This window comes from Bufo bufo, chromosome 8, assembly GCF_905171765.1.
Source record: "Bufo bufo chromosome 8, aBufBuf1.1, whole genome shotgun sequence".
NCBI classification, from domain to species: domain Eukaryota; kingdom Metazoa; phylum Chordata; class Amphibia; order Anura; family Bufonidae; genus Bufo; species Bufo bufo.
This window is the reverse complement of record NC_053396.1, coordinates 176,633,454-176,655,223: the sequence shown is the minus strand read 5'-3', so window position 1 is coordinate 176,655,223 and position 21,770 is coordinate 176,633,454. Positions and strand designations below refer to the sequence as shown.

The following is a 21,770-nucleotide window of genomic DNA, read 5'->3' as shown; positions in this document are numbered from 1 at the left end:
ATTAGGCTACTTTCACACTGGCGTTTTGGCTTTCCGTTTGTGAGATCCGTTCAGGGCTCTCACAAGCGGTCAAAAACGGATCAGCTTTCCCCTAATTCATTCTGAATAGAAAAGGATCCGCTCAGAATGCATCAGTTTGCCTCCGTTCAGTCACCATTCCGCTCTGGAGGCGGACACCAAAACGCTGCCTGCAGCGGTTTGCTGTCTGCCTGAAATAGCGGAGCCAATCGGATCCATCCTGACACACAATGTAAGTCAATGGGGAAGGATCCGTTTTCTCTGACACAATCTGGCACAATGGAAAACGGATCCATCCCCCATTGAGTTTCAATGGTGTTCAAGACGGATCCCTCATTGCTATAGAAGACATTATACAACCGGATCCGTTCATGGCGGATGCATGCGGTTGTATTATTGTAACGGAAGCGTTTTTGCAGATCGATGACAGAGCCGCAAAAAACGCTAGTGTGAAAGTAGCCTTAGTTGGCTGTGCATTAACCCTTTCCACAGTGCAGTGCACTGCAGCTATAGTGTGATAACAGTGCAAATGAACAGGATATATTACAATAAACATACATAAATGCACACAACAGCATAAATCACAGTGCAAGTTAACCTTTCAAAGTACCCTTGCAGAGCGACCCTTTCAGTCAACGGATTGATGCAGGTCTGATGGTGTGGACTAAGCACCTTGAGCAGTGATAGGCCATCCTACGCTTAAAATACAGCGTACACATTTAAACATACACTCATAGCGATGTAGTATGATGTAGATATTGTTTGAACAAGACATACTGTACACAGTATAGATGTGCTATGTCAGCTTTGACCTCTGTGCTAAACCATTCAGCTCTTCCTGTTTTCTCTTTCCACTAGCACAGTCCTTCCCTGCTTTTTCTTCAGAAACGAAACTCACAGGATTATTCTCCTGCAAGATCAGACACGGCACATGGCATCGTTCGCTCCCATTTACAATCCAGTAAGTAATGATCTGTTCACTTCATTCTTAATTTTGCAATCCTGAAACAATAATCCAGGTCTCTTTACGTCTTTGAGACGATGGCGCGTATGTGAAGAACATATTGTTTGCGATACTGTTATAGAGGTCAATCACTCCAGTAAGATAAAATGATTTTGTGTGACTGTACAGTTTCCACCGTACGGAGGTATTCTACAAAGTGGAACATAGCGACTTTCTAAAGCTGCAACCACCATCCTGGACTATTATCTGCAGTAATACATGAGTAGTCCTGCAGAGAAGGAGTCCAGATCACTATTTTCCCACTGCTCGTGGTTCCTTGGCTTAAAGGGAATCTGTCACCCCGATTTTTGGACTATTATCTGCAGTAATACATGAGTAGTCCTGCAGAGAAGGAGTCCAGATCACTATTTTCCCACAGCTCCTGGTTCCTTGGCTTAAAGGGAATCTGTGAACCCCAATTTTGGACCATTATCTGCAGTAATACATGAGTAGTCCTGCAGAGAAGGAGTCCAGATCACTATTTTCCCACTGCTCCTGGTTCCTTGGCTTAAAGGGAATCTGTGAACCCCAATTTTTGGACCATTATCTGCAGTAATACATGAGTAGTCCTGCAGAGAAGGCGTCCAGATCACTATTTTTTATTTTCCTACAGCCCCCAGTTCCCCCGCTGTCAGCGGTCAAAGCTGCACTGAAATACTTTGGAGGACATTTATCAAACTAGATACGTCAGGTTTTTGTTGTCACATTTAGGAGACCCCACTTTTCAGAGTTGTCTATGTTTAAGGTAGAAAAGTGAGATGAAACAAGGATTATGGCTAGGGATGAGCGAACTTGTGTTTTAAGTTCAGCCTAAAAGGTTTGAGTTCGGGTTATCTAAGAACTCCATTATGGATTTCGCTACCACGGACCATAACTTTTGGTCCGTGGTAGCGGAATCCATAACGGAATTCTTAGGTAAGCCGAACCTTGTACGCCGAACTTGAAAACAGAAGTTCGCTCAACACTAATTATGGCACTTTTACTATATGCCACACTTGAAATGTCGAAGAATAGTCACCTCCTACGTCAGGCAGCCCCCTGGTGTATTTTTTAAGACTACGTCATACAACACAATGAAGTTACACCTAACACATAAAAACTGTGAACTTATTTAAAATTTGGTGCAACCGCACAATGCAAAACCAAGCTTAGAAGTGACATGAAAATGATCTGAAATGATAAATGTCCCCCATAGTCCTCACTGCTGTTCTAACATAATGGAGAGGACCCCTGCGCGCATGCACGGCAGTCCTGACAATTTATTTCAGAGCGGCTTGAAACACTGACAGCGGGGAAACGGGGGTCAGTAGGAAAATAAAAAATAGCGATCTGGACTCTGTATCTGCAGTACTATTCATGTATTACTGTTGATAATGCTCCAAAATCAGGGGGTGAGGGACAGATTCCCTCTAAAGCTGCACTGAAATACATTGGGGGAGATTTATCAAACTGGTGTAAAGTAGAACTGGCTTAGTTGCCCCTAGCAACCAATAAGAGTCCACCTTTCATTTTGCAAAAGGATATAAGGAAGGGAAGGGGGTAAATATGAGAACATAAGGGGTCATTTATTAAACAGAAAAACGCCTATATTAGGTGTATTTCTGGCACAAGTTGCGTCGCAAAGGCGTTGAAAATGGTCTAAATGTAATACAGTTCGGGAGCTGTCTTACATTTAGAAACGGCGTTGGATCTGCTGAAGTTATGAAGAGATCCAGCGCAGGCAGGAGTCTTAACGCCATGAAGGTTCAAGGTTTTTTTTTTTGCTTTTAGGGCTGATTGTCACATGTCCTATTGTTGTTTTGCCTTCCTGGATCAATACAAGAAACTATGGGGCACAAAGTCTTAATAAGGCCTTACTAAGTGCAGACAAGAATAGGACATGTTATTTTTTTTTTTTTGCGGGGCCACGGAACGGAGCAACGGATGAGGACAGCTGTCTGCATCTTTTTTGTGGCCCCATTGAAGTGAATGGGTCCGCACCCGAGCCGCCAAAACTGCGGCTCAGATGCGAACAAAAACAACGGCCGTGTGCATGAGGCCTTAAGGGAATATTGAGGTTCCAGATATCTTTGACTATTTGTGCTACTTGACCCCATAGAGAATAGGTCTGCGGGCAGGCCCAAAGACCATGATACAGATCTGTGTGCGGTGTGAGACATTTTGGGCAACTTGTTAGTCTATCTGGTCTGCTAGGTGCTGACGGCAAATTGAAAGCATAGATAGCAGTATCCATTATGCATTATCCTAAAATGTGTGTCTCTCCAGGTTTCATTTACTAAAGAAAATTTAGACAAGCACATTCATAGTCGCAGGTGCTCATCGATAAAGCTAGCCTGCAGAAAGCAAACAAAAAAAACGTATGGCTGCACAACATTACACATACAAACAATAAAACTGGGGAATAGGGATTATTCTGAATTAAAATGTGCAAAGAGCTTCTATGTTATTCATTTATAGTAGGTATAATACCACTTTTATTCAGAATAATCCCTATTCCCCAGTTTTATTGTTTGTATGTGTAATGTTGTGCTGCCATACGTTTTTTTATTTGCTTCTAGATTAGAGACCGCTTCCTAGCTGTCTTACATTTAGACCATTTCCTACGTCTTTGCGCCGCAATCTGTGGCAGTAATACGCATAATATAGGCGTATTTCTGTTTAATGAAGAACCCCCATGTTTCATATTTAGCCCCTTCCTTACATCCACATTTCTGGCACTTCACGGTCCTGTTAGTGTGTACAGTTAGTTTTTCTTTAGATTTCCTTGAAAAAGTCAGGGCCCGCCCCTGCTTGTAGGTATTGTTAAAAGGAAGGTGACACTGCTAGTTAAAACCAGTTAACGACACGTCTCCTTTTTTTTTCTAATCTGTTGTTTAGTTTCTGATTGCAGATTTGTTTTAAATTCTATTTCCTGAAAATGATTATGGGGGCGGCCATCTTGCCGGAGCTGTTCTTAACGGCATTTAGAGAGATGCTTTACAGCAGCCACCATGGGCCATAGACACGATGGTCAGGAAGGAACCTCATTGACTTCTATGGGAGAGTTTTCTAGGCATGCTCTGTGACCTGTGCAGAGGTCAGGAGGGAGAAGATAAGCTGTAATATCACCTATTGTTATCTATATAGAGGTGATATTGTCACTGTAATGCTACCTGTGATCATAAGTAGGTAACTGCAGTAAAGTGATCTGTACAGACCAAGAAGTGGTGCCTATTATTAGGCCTAGTGGCCATTGCGAAAAAAGCTGGATTTTTTTCTTCTTCTTTAATATAGATATTGACATGGAAAATTGAAAATAACATCACATAAAAATTCTTCAAAAATATGTTTAGCATAAAAAGGTGTTTTGAACACCGTCATTTTCTGATGCCACATTTCCTTTAAGGTGGGGTTTGCAATGTTAAGAGCGACTCCTTTAGTCAACAAGAAGCTGTGGCCCACAAACAGCTGGTCAGAAATATACGAGCACCGGCCATGTGCACACCGTATCGCTTGAATAGGTCCGCAATACGGAATGAGTGGCGCGGAACAGAGGCAATGGAACCCTTTTCTCTCCGTGCCTCCGCACCGCAAAAAAATTGAATATGTTCTATTTTTTTGTGGTGCGGACAGATCACGGACCCATTCAAGTTGAATGGGTCTGCATCCGTCTGCGTCAACCGCACGGATGGTACCTGTGCATTGGAGACCACAAATTGCGGTCCTCAATGCACAGAACGGCCGACACGCGTACGTGTGCATGAGCCCTAATGTGTAGTTCCTGGCACCCATATACTGAAGCTCATCTCCCATTCACTTGACTTCATGCAGTACCCCAGCATGACCACTACATGGTGTATGGAGCTGTCTACTTCCAGCTTCATACACATTATAGCTTCCGCCACCATGGCAGCCCAAAATAGCTGATTGGCAAGGTGGGGAAATGGGAGTGCCAGGTGTTGGACCCCCACTGATCTGATATTGATTCCCTATCCAGAGGCATATACTATTTACCTAGCTTTGTAACCATCATAGGCTTGTAGCACCATTCACCCTTCTTGCACAGGGGCCCTAGGCTGCCAGTGTCTGTCGTGGTTCTGCTCATTCATGGTGCTTATTTTTCTCACATCTTTGCAGAGTGTCCCCTTCGAGAGTGCAATCCTCGGGGGGATTACAGAAGGCAAGAGGGTGACAATCCAAGGACAAGCCCACGGCTATGCCAAAAAGTGAGTTATATGGAGAAACACAAAGGTCAATTATGAACTATGGACCTTTTCCAACCTACAGAAGAAGACCTATCCAAATGAAGAAGCAGCACTTCAAAAATCTTCGCAAGAAAATTCAAGTGATTTATTAACACAATGGACAGCAACATTTCAGTCCCTCTATCTACTGAACCATATTCAAGCCAAGTTTCCATAGAGAGACTGCAACATTGCTGTCCTTTGGATGAACAAATCACTTTTTACTTGAGAAGATTTTTGGATTCTGTCTCGTCATTTGGAGACATTTGACTGAAGGTTTTTGAGCCCAGCCTTCCGAGGCCTGCACCCTACTTTTATATTTGTTTTTGCTGTACTGCTGCCTTTTTGATATAGCATTAGAAGAAGACAAGGCACTGTAATATTAGACTATCCTCACTGATAAACCTACACTGTATATGTGTGCTGTCTAGCTGACTTGTAAGGTACTGCGTTCCTCTGTCCTGATCACATGTATGTCAATGTAAATGAAGCAAAGTCAAATTTTTTATTTTTCTAGGTTTGCCGTCAACTTCGTCTGCTACAACAATGATATTGCATTTCACTTTAACCCCCGATTTGACGAGGGAAATGTCATTGTATGCAACACAATGCAACATAAGAACTGGGGCTCTGAGGAGAGAAGGCATAATATGCCATTCCAGCGGAACACCTACTTTGACATAGCTATCCAGGTGCTGGGACATGCTTTTCAGGTGGGTACTTGTAAGCATCCAAGAAACCCCTTTGTCTTACTGACAACTATCAGGAAAACAACAAAGAATGTTTGTTACAGTGTATCAGATAAACATTGCATAACACATCCCTCTGCTGCCCTAGATGCCAGGCTACTCTGATGTAGTGTCACACAGTTGCAGTTGTGTGGACAGGCCTAGATTTCCATCCTCGAAATTTAAACAAAAGTTTAGTGACATCAAGCAGAGATTTTGACCTTGCACTTGAACCGACTCCTTGTGTTGTGCACTTGAACCGACTCCTTGTGTTGTGCACTTGAACCGACTCCTTGTGTTGTGCACTTGAACCGACTCCTTGTGTTGTGCACTTGAACCGACCCCTTGTGTTGTGCACTTGAACCGACCACTTGTGTTGTGCACTTAAACCGACTCCTTGTGTTGTGCACTTGAACCGACTCCTTGTGTTGTACACTTGAACTGACAACTTGTATTGTGCACTTTGACTGTTGATGCACCAGTGAAGGCATATGACGGTTAATTCTTACTTGGTTTCAGGTCGCTTCGGAGACCACATACAGAAGTGAGTTTTTAAGATCTCTTTATATGGGGCGGTGCTGCATGGCGATCGTTCTTGCTGTGGCTCTGTGCCCGTGGGTTGGTGTGGCCTAGTGCCATGATAGGCTTAGCCCTGACAGCAGGTGTGTTCTTGGGCAGCTGGGTTGCACTGCCTGCAGGTGTGGTGTTGCAGCAGCAGTGGTAACCATGTGGCGCTGTGCCACTTTAGAGTAGGGACCCACTTTAAAGAGGTCTCCTTGATGTGGTGGATAGGCTTACGCATTGTCTATGCATTTATTTGCATCAAAAAGTATACAGGTACTTTATGTACAGTTTATAAATTATGCTGAGAAGCAATAGATCAATGCATAGCCTGTGGCTATGCGATCCATACTTTTTTCTTTGTCAGAATATTGAAATGTTATGTGTTAACGTGCCCTTCGTTTGTAAGTACTGTGCCTAAAAATGTCACTGTTAGATTTTGCAGTGTATATGACGGTTCATGATGGCTGACATGGTCCCTGGTGATGTGTGCTGATGCAGGAGTGTTGTTCTCTGTGTTAGGGTGGAGATGGAGTACTTAAAGGGATTGTCTAGCCTTGAATCTGACAACCCCTGGGGTCCTCCCCTGTCCCCCTGAACATAAAACCCTCCACTCACGTGTCCATCGTCCCACTGCTGTTCCAGGACCAGGAAGTGGCTTTGCCCTGTTCGGTGACTGTTGTGGCCAATCACAGTCCTCAGTAGTCACAGTGGCTTGAATGGTACATCATTGCTGTATTTACTGAGGCCTGTGATTGGCCACATCATTCACAGGACCAAGCTGATTCCTGGTCTTGCAGGGACTGGAAGCAGTCGGGACTGTGGACAACCCCTTTGAAGGTATATTGTCAGACCCCCAAACCAAAATGAAATACCACCAGGAATGTGTGTAGAAAAATTTACAAAAAGCAGCTCGCCTCTTGAAAGCAGCTCAGTTTTAGTGCCATCAGTCCGTCCCTGCTCCTCTGGTTTCTGGAGGACCGGAATTGTGACACCTGCCACTGCCATCATGTGCTGCTCAGGGAGACATCACTGTTGAGGCCAGTGACTGGCAGCAGCGGTGCACGTGACCAGACAGGACAGTTACACTCAACCAAGGAACAAAAGTAGCTGGGCCCCTCAGTGCTGGAACTGAGCTGCTTTCAAAAGGTGGCGTTTTTTCTTTATCTTACACACATTCCTGGCAGTGACTTATTTTGACTTGAGGATTTGACAACCCCTTTAAGGAAGTGTTTGGTGCACCTCGTGGTCTTAAAGTATTGTAATGTACAGAGAGAGCAATTCGGTGCAGGAGGAGATGAGACAACTGGAGGAGACGAGTTGGGACCTGCAAGCATCCAGCGACCCTGAGAATCTTGAGTAGTTTCAGACCACGTCTAGCACCGTGACCCTACTGGACTGCTGCTGTTACTTTGGTCTGTGACCGATGAAAAGAAGGCTCTGTGCACTTCTAGTGGAAGGAGGGAAAGGCCCAACTCATTTCAACAGATCTTCCCTGGGTCTCCGCTGCAACACTTATCTAGTACAGTACTTGACTTGCACTTGATGGGTTTTCTGTACACTCTCAATAGACACAATCTGTTCCCCAAAGTGTGCCAAAATACTTGAATATTTATACTCGGGCTCTACCTTATCATGTCCACACACATGAACAGAGAGCTCACCAGCCCACTGTGCCCCCCAGTATAACAACATTTAAAGGCACATTACCTGCAAAATAAAAGTGGACTAGCCACACATACTGGCATAATGCATAAGCTCAACGTGACTGTCCCGTTTGCTTCATGGTGCATCAGACAATGCAAAGTGCACAACAACAAGGGGTCAGTTCCAGTGCACACTATTATGTAAGGGGTGCTGTTCAGCTCTAAGTACCTTCATATAATAAACTTGGCACGCCAAATGAATCTGTGCCAGAACACAGGGGGTCCAGCTTCTGTGATATCAAAATGATTAGGCATGCATGGCTACCTCACCACCGAAATTAAGTAAAGTGATGGAAAGGGAAACCTCCTGATTGTATGGTAGAGGTGTAGAGGACCCTGCTGTACTTCCGCATTTCTATTACAAATAAACCACTTTAACAATAAGACACCAGGAGCCAGTCTATCACTGAATAAACCAGCCCGGCCATAAATGACTGTGTGATGCTTTACACAAGTTAATATCTAACCTTATCAGCGCATTGTAATTACACAGTAACCAAAGGGTGCTTTATACTGCCGACAGTTGGGTAGGTTATAGTTGATGATCGTTCATAAGGACCATGATCTGCCTGCGATTATCTGCCGGTATAAGGGTGCCACTGATTACCCAATGAACGAGCAAAAGGTAACAGTCAAGGTAATAGGATTTTTGGTTTGGGCACCTAAATCATTGTTTGCTGGCAGCCGATCGTGCCGTCTAAACATGCTGTCGGCAAATAATGATTCTGTATGGGGACGAGTGATGGCATTTGTGATCGCTCCTCCCCATACTGTGGAGGAGATCGTTACATGTAAATGTAACAGTCTCCACTACTGACATAGTGCCTTCTGCCAGAAACCTTATGCAGCGAGCCCCTGAGGAGTCCATGCAGAGGATGGGAGTGGTAGTGCCACGGTGTACTCTCTCAGGGCTCTGTGCGGTGGAAATGTGATATTGAAGATCAAGGCCAGAACTAAACATTACAAAGTATTTTTATTAAGTGCAAAGTAGAATCTCAAATACAATCAGTAGCAGCAGACTTTAAGTGCAAATCTTCTCTGGTACCAGTAAGGATTAGTGATGAGCGGCAGGGGCAATATTAGAATTTGTGATATTTTGCGAATATTTTGTAGAATATTTGTCATATATTCTCAAATTCGCAAATTTGAGATTATATTCTTCATTGCGAAAATCGGCAATGTATTATTCGCGTAATGCGAGCGAAATACCGGCGTAGGGTAGGCAACTTTTTTATTGGTTGCTAGGGATGTTGCTAAGCTGTGACAAAGCGTTTTCATTGGCCCACAAGCTAGAAGAAGGGAGGGATGATCACCTGATGTGTACTGTGTTAAAAATGAATATTCGTCATTACGAAATCGCTATCTCCAAGTGCCGATATTCACAATAAAAATTTGCTTTTTCGAATATTCGGGCTCAACACTAGTAAGGATTATGGAGGCAGGTTGGATGGCTACGATTTAGCACTTATGTAGTACTGGCCTAGTAGCATTGGGTGTCTTTGCTGTATTCCCTCACCTTGCAGCAGTGTCTTTGATGCTGGTTGTAGAAGTTTAGTTTGCTGCCTAGCATCTTAAGACTTCACTTTGAGGAAGGCTTGAGTAGTTTGCGCTGGAGAATCTGAGCACTTTGGACAGGAACTCCTTCCTCCTGGCAGGAAGCAGGACCAGCCCACTCCTACTAAGATAGGAAGAACAGGGTAGGGTGGCCATTCAGGATGGCCTTAAAACCCCGCCCCCAGGTCCCACTACGCCACACTTCCGATCTGGTTAGGCCACGCCCCTCCAACTCCTCAGTCGACAGGGATTGAAAAAATGAAGTTAAAAATCAACTTCTGTGAGCTGCAGAGGTGGGAGGGAAGGTGACTTTCTACCTGCAGCTCACACTCAGACAGCACAGTGCTGCTGTCTTAGAGTGAGCTGTTCAAAAGGACACGTCCCCTCCCACTCCTCAGCTGACAGGGATTGAAAAATGAAGTTAAAAATCAACTTCTATGTACAGTGCTGCTGTCTGAGAGTAAGCCGTTCAAAAGGACATCCCTGTGTCTGTCCAGGCCCTGCACCTGATGGAGGACAGGGAGTCTGAAAGCCGGACTGTCCGGCCTAAAACTGGACCTCTGGCCACCCTAGGGGCAGGCTGCTGTGGAGGTCACAGTTAAGGCATGGTCCGATATGGAGGTCAGTGTTAAGGGTCAGATTGCTGTAAATGCCACTGCTAAGGGGGCGGCCCCTGTGGAGGTCATTGTCAAGGGGGTGGTGTGCTGTGAAACTCACTGTTAAAGGGGCAGGCTGCTGTGGAGGTCCCATTTTAAGGAGACTGGGCACTGGGGGGGGGGTCAGTGTTAAGAGATGGGGGCTGTGGAGGTCACTGTTAAGGGGGCGGGGGGCTGTAGATGTCACTGTTATAGTGGATACTGTCGATATCTTTTAACGACACACACAAACATTAAATGAAATAGATTAAATATACCCGAGCGAAGCCGGGTCCTTCAGCTAGTCTTATTATAAATTCGAATAAAAATATGATGATTAATTATGCTAATAATAATATCAATTCTTCAAGTAGTGTTCCACCCTATTAGAGTCATATTCATTTTCTATTCAGGTCACTGTAAATGGGCAACACCTCCTGGAATATCGTCATCGTGTCTCCTATCAAACCATCCAGTCCCTTCAAGTCAATGGTGACCTCAATCTTAACTGTGTCACCTTTTATCCATCTGTAAGTACCTTGTGTTAGAGTACTTCATTCATAAAGTCAGCTCAAACAATGTATTCTCTAAACGAGGGCTGAAGTTGGTAAGACCACAATTTTTTTTTGTCCCAGTTGATAAAAAAAAAATGTATCAGTAGTTGTTAGAGATTGGAGACTCATTTTTTCCCCTAAAAACACAAAATGGTTACAAGGGCCAATAGTGACCGTCTACAGGTGGTACAGAAGTAAAGTTTGTGTTACTGTTTTCCTAGCCAGACTAACCCCTTATAGAATGCAGACCCCCACCTCTATATACCCTATTAAGTCCAGTTGGGAAAGAACTTTAAACATTTTTTTGTTACTTTGTAATTCTACCCAACATTCTACATTGTACCCCTATTACTGGTATTAGTAGCATTATTATATTTTTCACACATATGGTAACACAGTGTGTTAGTAGAATATTTTATTTTTATCCAGAAGAAGCTTGAGAAGATGTATAGCTGTCCATATTTGTCATTCAGGTGCATATATCATTAGGATTAATTTCTGGGACAGAGGGCTTGTTAGTATGTTATTTATATGTGTGCACAGGAAACTCAGGTTGTACTATATTTACATTACAATTTTAGGTTGGGATGTCTCCGGCTCCACCGCCATACACTCCAGGTCCAGGATTTGTGAGTACATTTGTTGATATGAAAATTTCACCTTGTCCCACTCTTTGATAATTCCTTCACCACATACAGCTAAAGCTAGATACATTGGAATAAATAATTCTCTGATATCGCAATGTTCCTATTGGTTCACTAACTTATCTGTAAGGTGGTGCCTACAGGGAAACTTACCAGTGGGCTGAGGCAGAGGGGGCCGCCCTATGCCCTTCTCACGGCCGCCAGCCATGGTAAGTAATGATGGTGCTCCCCTCCTGTTTCTTGAATTCAAATGTATTGCGATCCTAAGGCAAGTGGAGTAGGAGGACTGAACATGGCAACTGGCGCTAGCCACCAAGAGGGCCAATTTTTGGGGAGGTATTTTGTGATATACTGTGGTATTTGACTCTGCTGGGCTGGTGCTGTAATGGTATAATGTGCCACAATATGGTGTTGTTTGCTCCGCCTACTTGTGTTGACTTTGGCCATTTTTAGTTTTTTTCCAGGGCCACTTTAAGTTCCCAGTCTGCCCTTGGTGGTGGTATTCCAAAAACATATGTCAGACATGTCGTAAATTTTGACTGGTGAGGATCTAGATGCTGAGATCCCCATGATCACTGAAACCAAGAGGCCAAAGCTCTTAGCTGCGTGCAGGGTCCTTTCGGCTGTGATCGGATCTGCTTGCTTCTACTTGTACAGACTCATAGGAAGCCTGTGGAGAACATTTACTAATGTTATAGATGGTGTAAATTTAGGCAGGCCATCTAGACCTGTACCAGATATATCACAGGGGCTCAGGCTGGATAATACACGGGATAGACAATTTTTTTTCTAACTTTACACCACCCTATTGGTTGACTTACTTTACAGCAGAATTTTATGCCAGAATTGTGGTGCAATTTAGCTGTAACTTGTTGCACCCTAGGCCATGCCCCCTTGTTGAGCAAGGCTCAGATGATTTTTCTAAAACTAGATGCTCTAAATTTATCCAAAAATGCAGCCAATGGCGCCTATATGTGACAAATGTTGTAATTTACATCAGGGTCTAGGTGCACTCACATTAGTAAATGTGGGCCTAGGAGCCGGTACACCACTAACCCCTCCTCTTCGAGGAGAGCCAATCAGAGACAAGCACAGCGCTCAGATGAGTGCTTTCAGTGATCAGTGGGAATCTCAGCACCTGAACCTCCACCAATCAAAATTTCTGATGTGTTATGGTAAAAGTTTTATTAATTACAGTTACACGTTAAACATCATTTACTACTAAAACAAAAAAAATAAAAATAAATCCTTGACACACCATCTTTTGTCAAGTGTTTAAAAATTCTGTTTAGGCTTTCCCTAGTTATATCTGTAAATGAGAAAGTAAGGTGACAACCAATATGGCCCCCTTTACAGGACTAGTATTGGTTGTCAGCTATCCTTTCTAGAGTCCTGAATGACAGCTCTGCCTAATCAGATATTCCCCTTCTTCTATAACCATGGGGATTTGCTGTTTGTGACTATTAAATCTGGGTGACAGTCTATATTGGAGCTGCAATACAATCGTGATCATAAAGGTTATCACCAGAAATGGATGAATAGGGGTGTTAACGACATTTAAGAAAATTACATTTCTGGATACCATTATAATTGTTCCTGAAGTGTAAAGAAATATGAAAATTAGGCTTGTTGAAAATAATTTCAGCCATCCTGTCAAACATGGCGCCTCTCCGTTCTTAAACTGTCCAAAACTAGTAAAAGGTGACCACATAAAGAGCATTGTCTTCTTAGGGGTTACCTACTGCCTCGTAAAGAACAACCCTGAGAAAACTATTAGAATACTGCCTCCTGTGAGTACCTATATGACCCTAGAGAAGAAGGAGAGTTTTGAAGCTCTTTTATATTGGAGTTTTGGTCTTTTATTCCCTATTATCTTGTATTATAATCGGCCTATTCTGACATCAGCTAAACCATAATATGCAGAACTAATTCAATGACACCATGGTACCCGTTCATATGTTCTCATTTTTCATATTTTAGGTTCAAAGTTCATTTGAACCTCCAATATATGCAGCACAGAAGGTGAGACCAAGACAGTATATAAAGTTGTAAACTGTGATGGCACTCTATGAATTCCAGATACAGTCCTGTCTTAAAGGGGTTCTCCAGGAATTAAGAAAATGAAAATACTGTTAAAAACTTTTACTTGATTATAAATATATTCCTAAATACCTTTCATTAGTTATAATGGCTTGTTTTGTCTGGGGAGCAATCATTAGGAGAAATAAAATGGCCGCCGTCCTATTAGTACAGACAAAACCTGTCCTAACCACACAGGAGTACAAGTTACTTCAGAACAGGGATTAACTTGTCAGGGATTATGATTAGTGTTGAGCAAAGTCGCTTCGGTCAAAACTTTGCTTGAATGCTGTAAGGAGATCCGTCTCTGTGCAGTATTCAAATGTACGGGCTCCGCCGAGGTGAAATTCATTATCCCCAAAGTGACGCTAGACTTTGTTGAATAACTTTAGACATCGATAAACTTTTATTTTTTTTTACATTTTTTCTTTTATTTTTCCATTTAAACATATCAATTCAACAATCGTATTTCGGTATCCACAGGAAATAGTTACATTTTCATTTTCTCCAAAACTGTCAAATTTTTCTGTACATACAAAATTGTTTTTACTCCCCTTTTTACCCACCCACCGCCCTTGTGGGGGAGGGAGAGGGGCAGGACGTAAAAAAATTAATAAATAAATAAATAAATTATATATTAAGTTTTCCAACAATCCAGCCCTAAAGTATCCAGTTTTTCCAAACTTCATCAATACTTTTAGCTTTTTTGTTATGGCCCTCCATCGCCCGTTCTTCCTTAATCAGATTATCGACTGCTTTTCTCCACTGTCCCACTGTCGGAGGATCTACCCCTATCCATTTCTTAAGTATAAGGAGTCTAGCTTGAAACAACACCTTACAGAGAACCGTTCGTATATCTCTAATTAGATTCAGATGTTCGGTTGCCCCTAGTATACAAATCACAGGATCTTCAGGTATTTGAACCTTCAAAATTAAATTAACAGTCTCTACTATTTCTGTCCAATATCTAAACAATCTTGGACATCTCCAAAAACAATGTATTAAATCGGCACTCTCTCTCCCACATTTTGTACATTTATCCCAGGCTCTCAGACCCATTTTTTTCAATATCCATGGGGATCGGTGCAACCTATGGACTACGAAAAACTGTGAAATCTTATGTGAGTCCCTATCAGAGACCTCAGAATAACTTCTGAGGGCATCTTTCCATTTCTCTTCCGTAAAAAATTGAAGTTCATTTTCCCATTTTTTTTGGGCGAGTATTATAATCCGTTTCTTTTTGCCCTCCATCAATATCCTGTATCTTTTTGCGGTTATTCCTCCACTTTCGCCCTCTTTAGTGAATTTATAGATTGTATCTGATTTTTCTATTCTATATCTATCTTCCTGCACAACTGTCCGCAGCGCATTCCTAAGCTGAAAGTATTTATACATATCTTTTTGGGGGATCCCGAACTCTCTAACCATTGTGTTAAAGTCTTTCAGTTTACCCTGTTCGAATATCTGGCCAAGGTATTTCATCCCTTTTTTTCCCCAATCTATATAGGGCTTAATCGTTTGCAATTCCTTGAGATTTATATTTTTCCAGATAGGTGTATAGTGCAGAAACCCTTTAATATCTAGTATTTTTTTAATCTCCACCCATATATATTCCAATAAATTTAATATTCTATTCCCTGTATTCTTTTTTCCCAGTGTACCTGATTCCAACACCTCTAAATAGTTCCATTCCTCTTTCCACCCCAATCTATTTATAACCTGTTTACCCACTAAACCATTTAAACTACCTTTTATGTGACCATATTGTGATATTAAATAATAAAAAAACCAATTCGGAACAGCTAATCCACCCTCTCTTACTGGGAGCTGGAGCACTTCTTTCTTTATCCTAGGGATAGCACCTTTCCAGAGAAAATGCCCCATTAAACTATCAAGTAACTTAAAGATACTCTGTGGTAACCTCAATGGGGCGTTTTGAAGGACGTAAAGTATTTTAGGGAGAAAAATCATTTTTATAAAATTTACCCGACCCTGTATTGACATTGGTAATCTTCGCCAAATGTGTATTTTGATCCTAAGTTCTTTCAATAAAGGGAGTACATTTAATTTTTCATATTCTGCTATATTTCCAGAAATTTGTATACCTAGATATTTGAAATTCTCATGTTTCTCTAGCGTATGCACCCTTAAATCTCCCTGTGGTTGTATATCACCTAACATCAACATATGTGATTTCCCCCAATTAATGTTTAATCCAGAAAAGGATCCAAATTTATCTATTATATCTATAACTCTATTAAACTGATCTCCAATATTGTGCATAAATAACAAAATATCGTCGGCATACATTAGCAGCTTTTCTTCTCCTCCCTCATATTGAAAGCCTTTAATCTCCCTATCGTTTCTTATTATACATGCCAGGGGCTCGATCGCAATAGCGAATAATAGTGGAGAGAGAGGGCATCCCTGCCTAGTGCCCCGATACAGGGCAAGGGGCAGGGACAAGCTCCCGTCCACCATCACTCTAGCCCTAGGATTGTAGTATATTAGCTGAATCCATCTTATAAATCCCTCCCCTATACCAGCCCTTTTTATTACTGCCCACAGATATTCCCATTCAATACAGTCAAATGCCTTTTGGGCGTCCAGAGAAAGTACCGCTTTCTCCCCCGGTGCTAATCTATTAGCTTCAATATTTAGGAACAGCCTTCTTATGTTTAAATATATCGTTCTACCGGGTATGAAACCTGTCTGATCTTCATTTATAACTCCGCTAATCACCTTCGATAGCCTATCGGCCAGAACCTTCGCCAAAATTTTAACGTCCGTATTTAGAAGAGATATTGGCCTGTATGATCCGGGGTCTAGTTGTTCTTTGCCCTTTTTTGGGATTAGGGTAATAATTGCCTCTTTCATGGAATCTGGTAGGTCACCTAGTTTTTGGGCCTTATTCAATGTTATTTTTAATTCGGGTACTAACACCTGAGAGAACGTTTTGTATATTTCAAAAGGGAGCCCATCACAACCTGGTGCTTTATCGGATTTTACCTTCCCTAGAACCTCATTTATTTCCGCCATCAATATTTATTTTTCTAGATATTCTTTTTGGGCCTGAGATATTTCTCCAAGAGATATCCTGTCTAGGTATAGGTCCAGATCTTGTTTTGAGTATTGTACCCTAGATTTATATAGTTCCTGAAAATATTCCAGAAACACTTCTTTAATTCCTTCCGGTGTACTACTTTTTTCACCCTTTTTATCTTTAATCGCCCCTATCCAGGATTTCCCTCTTTGGTTTCTTACTATATTTGCCAAAATTTTACCAACCTTTTCTCCCTCAGAAGTTAAACGGATCCCTTGAAAAAGTAGTTCTTTCCTACTTCTATCCATTTGATATGCCTTTAGCTTTTCTTGTTCTTCCTCCCATAATTTCCTATTATACTCAGTAGGGTGTGTTATGCAAGTTATTCTTGCTTCTTGTAGTTTTTTTTCCAGTGCATTTCCTATTTCTCTAGTGCTTTTTTTCCAATAGTTCACCTTTTTAAAGAGCAATCCTCTCAGGTATGCCTTAGCGGTATCCCAGACAATTATCCTACTAGCGGTATCGTTATTCACCCAAAAAAAAAATTTTTGTTCTTGTATTATACTCTCTTTATCTGGGATCATCGTTAACCAGTGGGAGTTAAACCTAAATGGTAGGAAAACATTCTTTTTAATCAGATCTAGTTCCATTACCACTGCACTGTGGTCTGATAAAGCCATAGGCACGTACTTTATCTTAATCCTATTTTGGGACATTAGATTTTTATTTCCCAGGATCATATCTATTCTTGACCAAGTTTGATGTGTTTTGGAATAACAGGAATACATGATTTCATCCGGGTTCTGGAAACGCCAAACATCAACCCAATTAAATTCCTGGGCTAATTTAAAGAGATCTACTTTTAATGCTCCTCCCCCTCTGCCAGACTTTCTATCCCTGAGTGGATCCATTACAGCGTTGTAGTCTCCTATCGCAATCATTTTAGCTTCCTGTCTAACTTGAAAACAATTTTGAAACTGGGATCCGAAGTCGGAATCGGTACCCAGGTACCAGTAGGTACCGAAGCTGACTTCGGATCCCAATTTTAAAATTGCAGAGCAGAGAGGCAGCTCTTTAGCTCCATGTTGTGAAGTAACTTGTCCTGCTGTATGATTAGGACAGGTTCTGGGTGTACTAATAGGACAGCGGCCATTTTATTGCCCCTGATGATTGCTTCCTGGACAAAATGAGCCATTATAACTAATTAAGGGTATCGGGAATATATTTATAATAAAGTAATATTTAAGTATTTTCAAATTTACATTTTTCATTTTCTTAATTCCCGGAGAACCCCTTTAAAGGGGGTGGCCAATCTTTTTTTTTTTTTTAAAGTTGAGTGTGCTTATACTGTATAGCTCCATGAATGTGCTTTAATTGTTTTAGATACAAGTTATGGCCGCAGCTCCTGTCCTTGGGGCTCTCACGGTGAGTGTACATGACCATATTGTATATGTATATCAGCCTGTATAATAATAATACTGTATCTGTATAATGTTACTTATATATGTGTTTTTATATATTTTCAGCCACCGAAAGCCCCCATGACTGTGTACAACCCGGTATGATTGTTACTTACTTTACAATACATACCATTCTTTCCTAGTGTCACACTAAAGACTATTTTCTCTGCAGGTAATGCCCTTTCAAGCTGTTTTTCAGAAGCACTTTGGCAGAAATGGAAAGATCATTATCATGGGAAATATCGCTTATGGGGCAGACAAGTGAGTTTCTTCATGGATTACTAACAAAAGCCTTTAGGGTTTGTATGGAGGATATGTAAGGTGCAGACAGTAAGGGTACTGCCACATGGTCAGGGAGAAGTCGTATCTGTCCTATACAAGAAGTCATATCTGTCCTTAAGGCTGCATTCACACGTCCGTGGTGTGTTGCGGACCCGCAAATTGCGGGTCCACAACACACCAGCCCGACACCCCCATAGAAATGCCTATTCTTGTCCGCAAGCTGCGGACAAGAATAGGACATGCTCTATCTTTTTGCGGAGCTGCGGACCCAAAGATCGGGGCCGCGCACCGCAAATGCGGATGCGGACAGCACACTGTGTGCTGTCCGCATCCATTCCGTCCCCATAGAGAATGAATGGGTCCGCACACGTTCCGCAAAATTGCGGAACGGATGCGGACCCATTTTGCGGACGTGTGAATGGAGCCTTATACTTTCTCTCCTTGTTTGATCCACCCCTGATTTTGGCTTCCAAAATAGAAACCCTAAGAGGTAGTATTCTAAGGGGTGGACAGGACTATTAGTGGATCCTTTGGTGGGTCCAAACTCTGACACATTGGCCCCAAAGTTTCAACAGAAAAGAATGCTATTTGGAAAGGGCTTGGGAACAAATCATTATGGTGTAAACCAAAGCTTATAATGCAGTTAAGAGTCCTGGGGCACATGTTCTGTACATAGAGAGGATGGGTCTCTAGGAACAATTTTCGATGGTGGGCTAAAGAAACCACAGTCCAGTACTGCACCAGTAGATAGTACAAAGTAGATTGTACAGGCAGAGGTCAGAACCAGATACTACATGAATACCAAAATTGCTCCCTTAGTTTGCCTAAAATTGAAAGGGTGCTCTGCTGTGCACAATTTCTCTTTTAGGCAAAACTTATGCAGAAGGTGTCAACTGAGACCTTCAGCAATCAACAGTAATCAGATAGGGAAGCTGGCATCAAGTGTTGTATCTGGTTCTGTCACACCACAGGTGTGAAACTGGCCTAAGACCGTGTCTGAGTCATGTTCACTTTAAAATCTATGTCCTCATCACCTTTCCAGGTTTCACGTGAATCTCTTAAACAGCAGAACAAGGAATATTCAGCTTCATATGAACCCTCGTTTAAGAGAAGGAGCAATAGTAAGAAATACTCAGGACAGAGGCAAATGGGGGCCTGAGGAAAGACATATGTCCTACATGCCATTCCACTCTGGGCAAAGCTTTCAGGTGAGAACAAGAGATGCTTTCAAAGTTAGAGGGTTGTCCGTGATTCGAAAAACATGCCTGCTTTGTCTTCCAAACAGTGGTGTACATAGAGAAGTAAGAGCCTCATAGCAAGGATCAAACCAGGCCCCCCGAAAAGGATAGAAGGGTTTCTGCATAAACCCCTTTTAATGACCCTTGGGCCATTTTTCCACTGCTTCATTTGCTAAAAGTTGTTCCTTTATAGCAGGGTTTTTCAACTCCGGTCCTCGGGATCCACCTACCAGTCATGTTTTCAGGATTTCCTTAGTATTGAGCAGGTGATATAATTAGTGTCCACAGGTATTCATTCTGTGGGATATTCTCAAATCCTGACCAGTAGGTGGGTCCCGAGGACCGGAGTTGAGAAATCCTGCTTTAGTGGGTAGAGTCCTGACCAAGTTTTCACCTCCAGTAGAAGAGGAGATAATCCCAACTAAGACTGTCCCTCCTCTTGCCCTGGGCCCCATAGCAGTCACATGGTCTGCCACTATGGTAGTTACGCCCTTGCTTCTAAAACCAGTGCCACATCTGTCCACAGGTTGTGTGTTTTATTGCAATTCAGCCCCAGTCACTTTAATAGAATTAAGCTGTAATTCCAGACACTCATGTTTTCATCCTGGACAACTCATGGCATCTGTGGACACCAATAAACAATAATTTGTGTTTCATCCTATATATTATTCACTACTAGCTGGAAATCAGGAACGAGGGAGGATCTTTCGGGATCTATTCTAGTGGAACAAAACTATTCGACTATATCCACCGCCTACCTTTCCACCAAATTGACATGATTGAAGTTGGAGGAGATGTCACCTTGAATTTTGTCCAATACTAACCTCATGCAAGTGAGATACAAGAATTGGTCCACAAGGAGCCTTAAGCAGACATCATTATGTCTAAATCTTAGTACAAACCCAAGCGAAGAAGACACTAAGGCATCTTGGTTACAGTACTCTTATGTCTCAGCCATCAATGATCTGCTTTAATAACATCTTGGTTTACCACTTACACGTTCATAAGGTGCTTTCATGACCATTTTCTCTAGCCTTCCTTAGCAATTCTAGCTTTGTAAATCTTGGAGTAATGATATTGTTCTTCATAGTGAAAATTTTTGAGAAATTTTTAAAATTCCTTTAGTACATTTCAGCTCAGTCATTGATAGCTATACATCAATGACTCCCTCTGGGACCTCTTTACATGATACCTCTTTTGTGTTTGTGTGTTGGTTATCTGACAAGTACTGTACTGTACCTTGACTCAATAAACGAAATTAATTCACATTGGGTCTATTGTGTTTCATTGTAAAAAAATGCTAAAATGTAATTAGTAACTGTATGGGCACTTTATATGTAATATAAATTGCACGTTAAAGTCAAGGTAAGTTAGGATGGAAGACCTTAGTCAGCATCTGTATGAGCTTGTCACCAATCTCCTATTGCATCAGCATCCACTTTCAATCTCTTCTAACATCTCTCCTCATTTACAGGCCAATGGGCTGCCATTCCTAGTGTGGTTATGTTGTGCGTGACTTGTGATAAGTGCCCCTGAATGGACTGGCTGGTGCAGGTGATTCTGCTAATTAAAACCATACCTTTCTTCCCCCGATTCATTGCTGCATTTAGGAGAAATAAGTGTTTTTTAAAAAAATAGGCAAATTAAGGCTTAAGTGCACTGAGGACGGGCCCTAACCACTTGCTGCACCTTAGCTGTTAAGTTAGCATATTAAGTGCCTGCATGACGACATGACGTAGGGTGAAGCTGCGTCACGCCCCTCCCCCCTTCCTCCTGCCGCTCTGTGATGAACTTTGGCGTCCGCATGCAACGGAGCCGTGCTAGACGCTGGAGCCCGCCGTGCTGATTGCGCCCAGTGGAGATGCTCCCCCCTGAGCTAGTCCCTGGATTTGGGAGCTTTTGGGCTCTGGGGTTTGCTTCGCCTGCTCCACTCCACTCTATTACTGCACATTTCTATCTGTCTCCGCTTGCAGTGGTATTGCCTACTGCCGCCTGGACGCCTGGGTCCACGAACGGGCCACCTCCTGCCTTCAATCTATCCC

The 21,770-nt window shown here is 42.3% G+C and overlaps 1 protein-coding gene across 2 annotated transcripts; it reads left to right on the top strand.

Annotated features, from left to right (window-relative positions):
- The first annotated feature begins 691 nt into the window (after positions 1-691).
- Positions 692-20,996, top strand: LOC120977039 (galectin-9-like). Of its 2 annotated transcripts, XM_040404765.1 has the most exons (11): positions 694-979; positions 5,138-5,226; positions 5,762-5,957; positions 10,842-10,958; positions 11,564-11,611; positions 13,607-13,648; positions 18,132-18,173; positions 18,275-18,307; positions 18,381-18,469; positions 19,533-19,698; positions 20,408-20,996. In XM_040404765.1, exons 1-11 carry the CDS (start codon positions 950-952, stop codon positions 20,549-20,551), a joined length of 996 nt encoding a protein of 331 aa, XP_040260699.1. In that variant the 5' UTR covers positions 694-949; the 3' UTR covers positions 20,552-20,996. The 2 variants fall into 2 exon arrangements, with proteins under 2 accessions (XP_040260700.1, XP_040260699.1); XM_040404766.1 differs by lacking the exon at positions 13,607-13,648 and having other exon boundaries at positions 692-979.
- The last annotated feature ends 774 nt before the right edge of the window (positions 20,997-21,770 follow it).

What these genes read in the sequence shown, in the direction of transcription:
- LOC120977039 (XM_040404765.1), top strand. Translation starts at nt 950, where the DNA reads ATGGCATCGTTCGCTCCCATTTACAATCCA. An exon ending in TGCTGGGACATGCTTTTCAG is followed by an intron (nt 5,958 to 10,841) that starts GTGGGTACTTGT and finishes TTTTCTATTCAG; the next exon opens with GTCACTGTAAATGGGCAACA. An exon ending in ACTCTGGGCAAAGCTTTCAG is followed by an intron (nt 19,699 to 20,407) that starts GTGAGAACAAGA and finishes ATTCACTACTAG; the next exon opens with CTGGAAATCAGGAACGAGGG.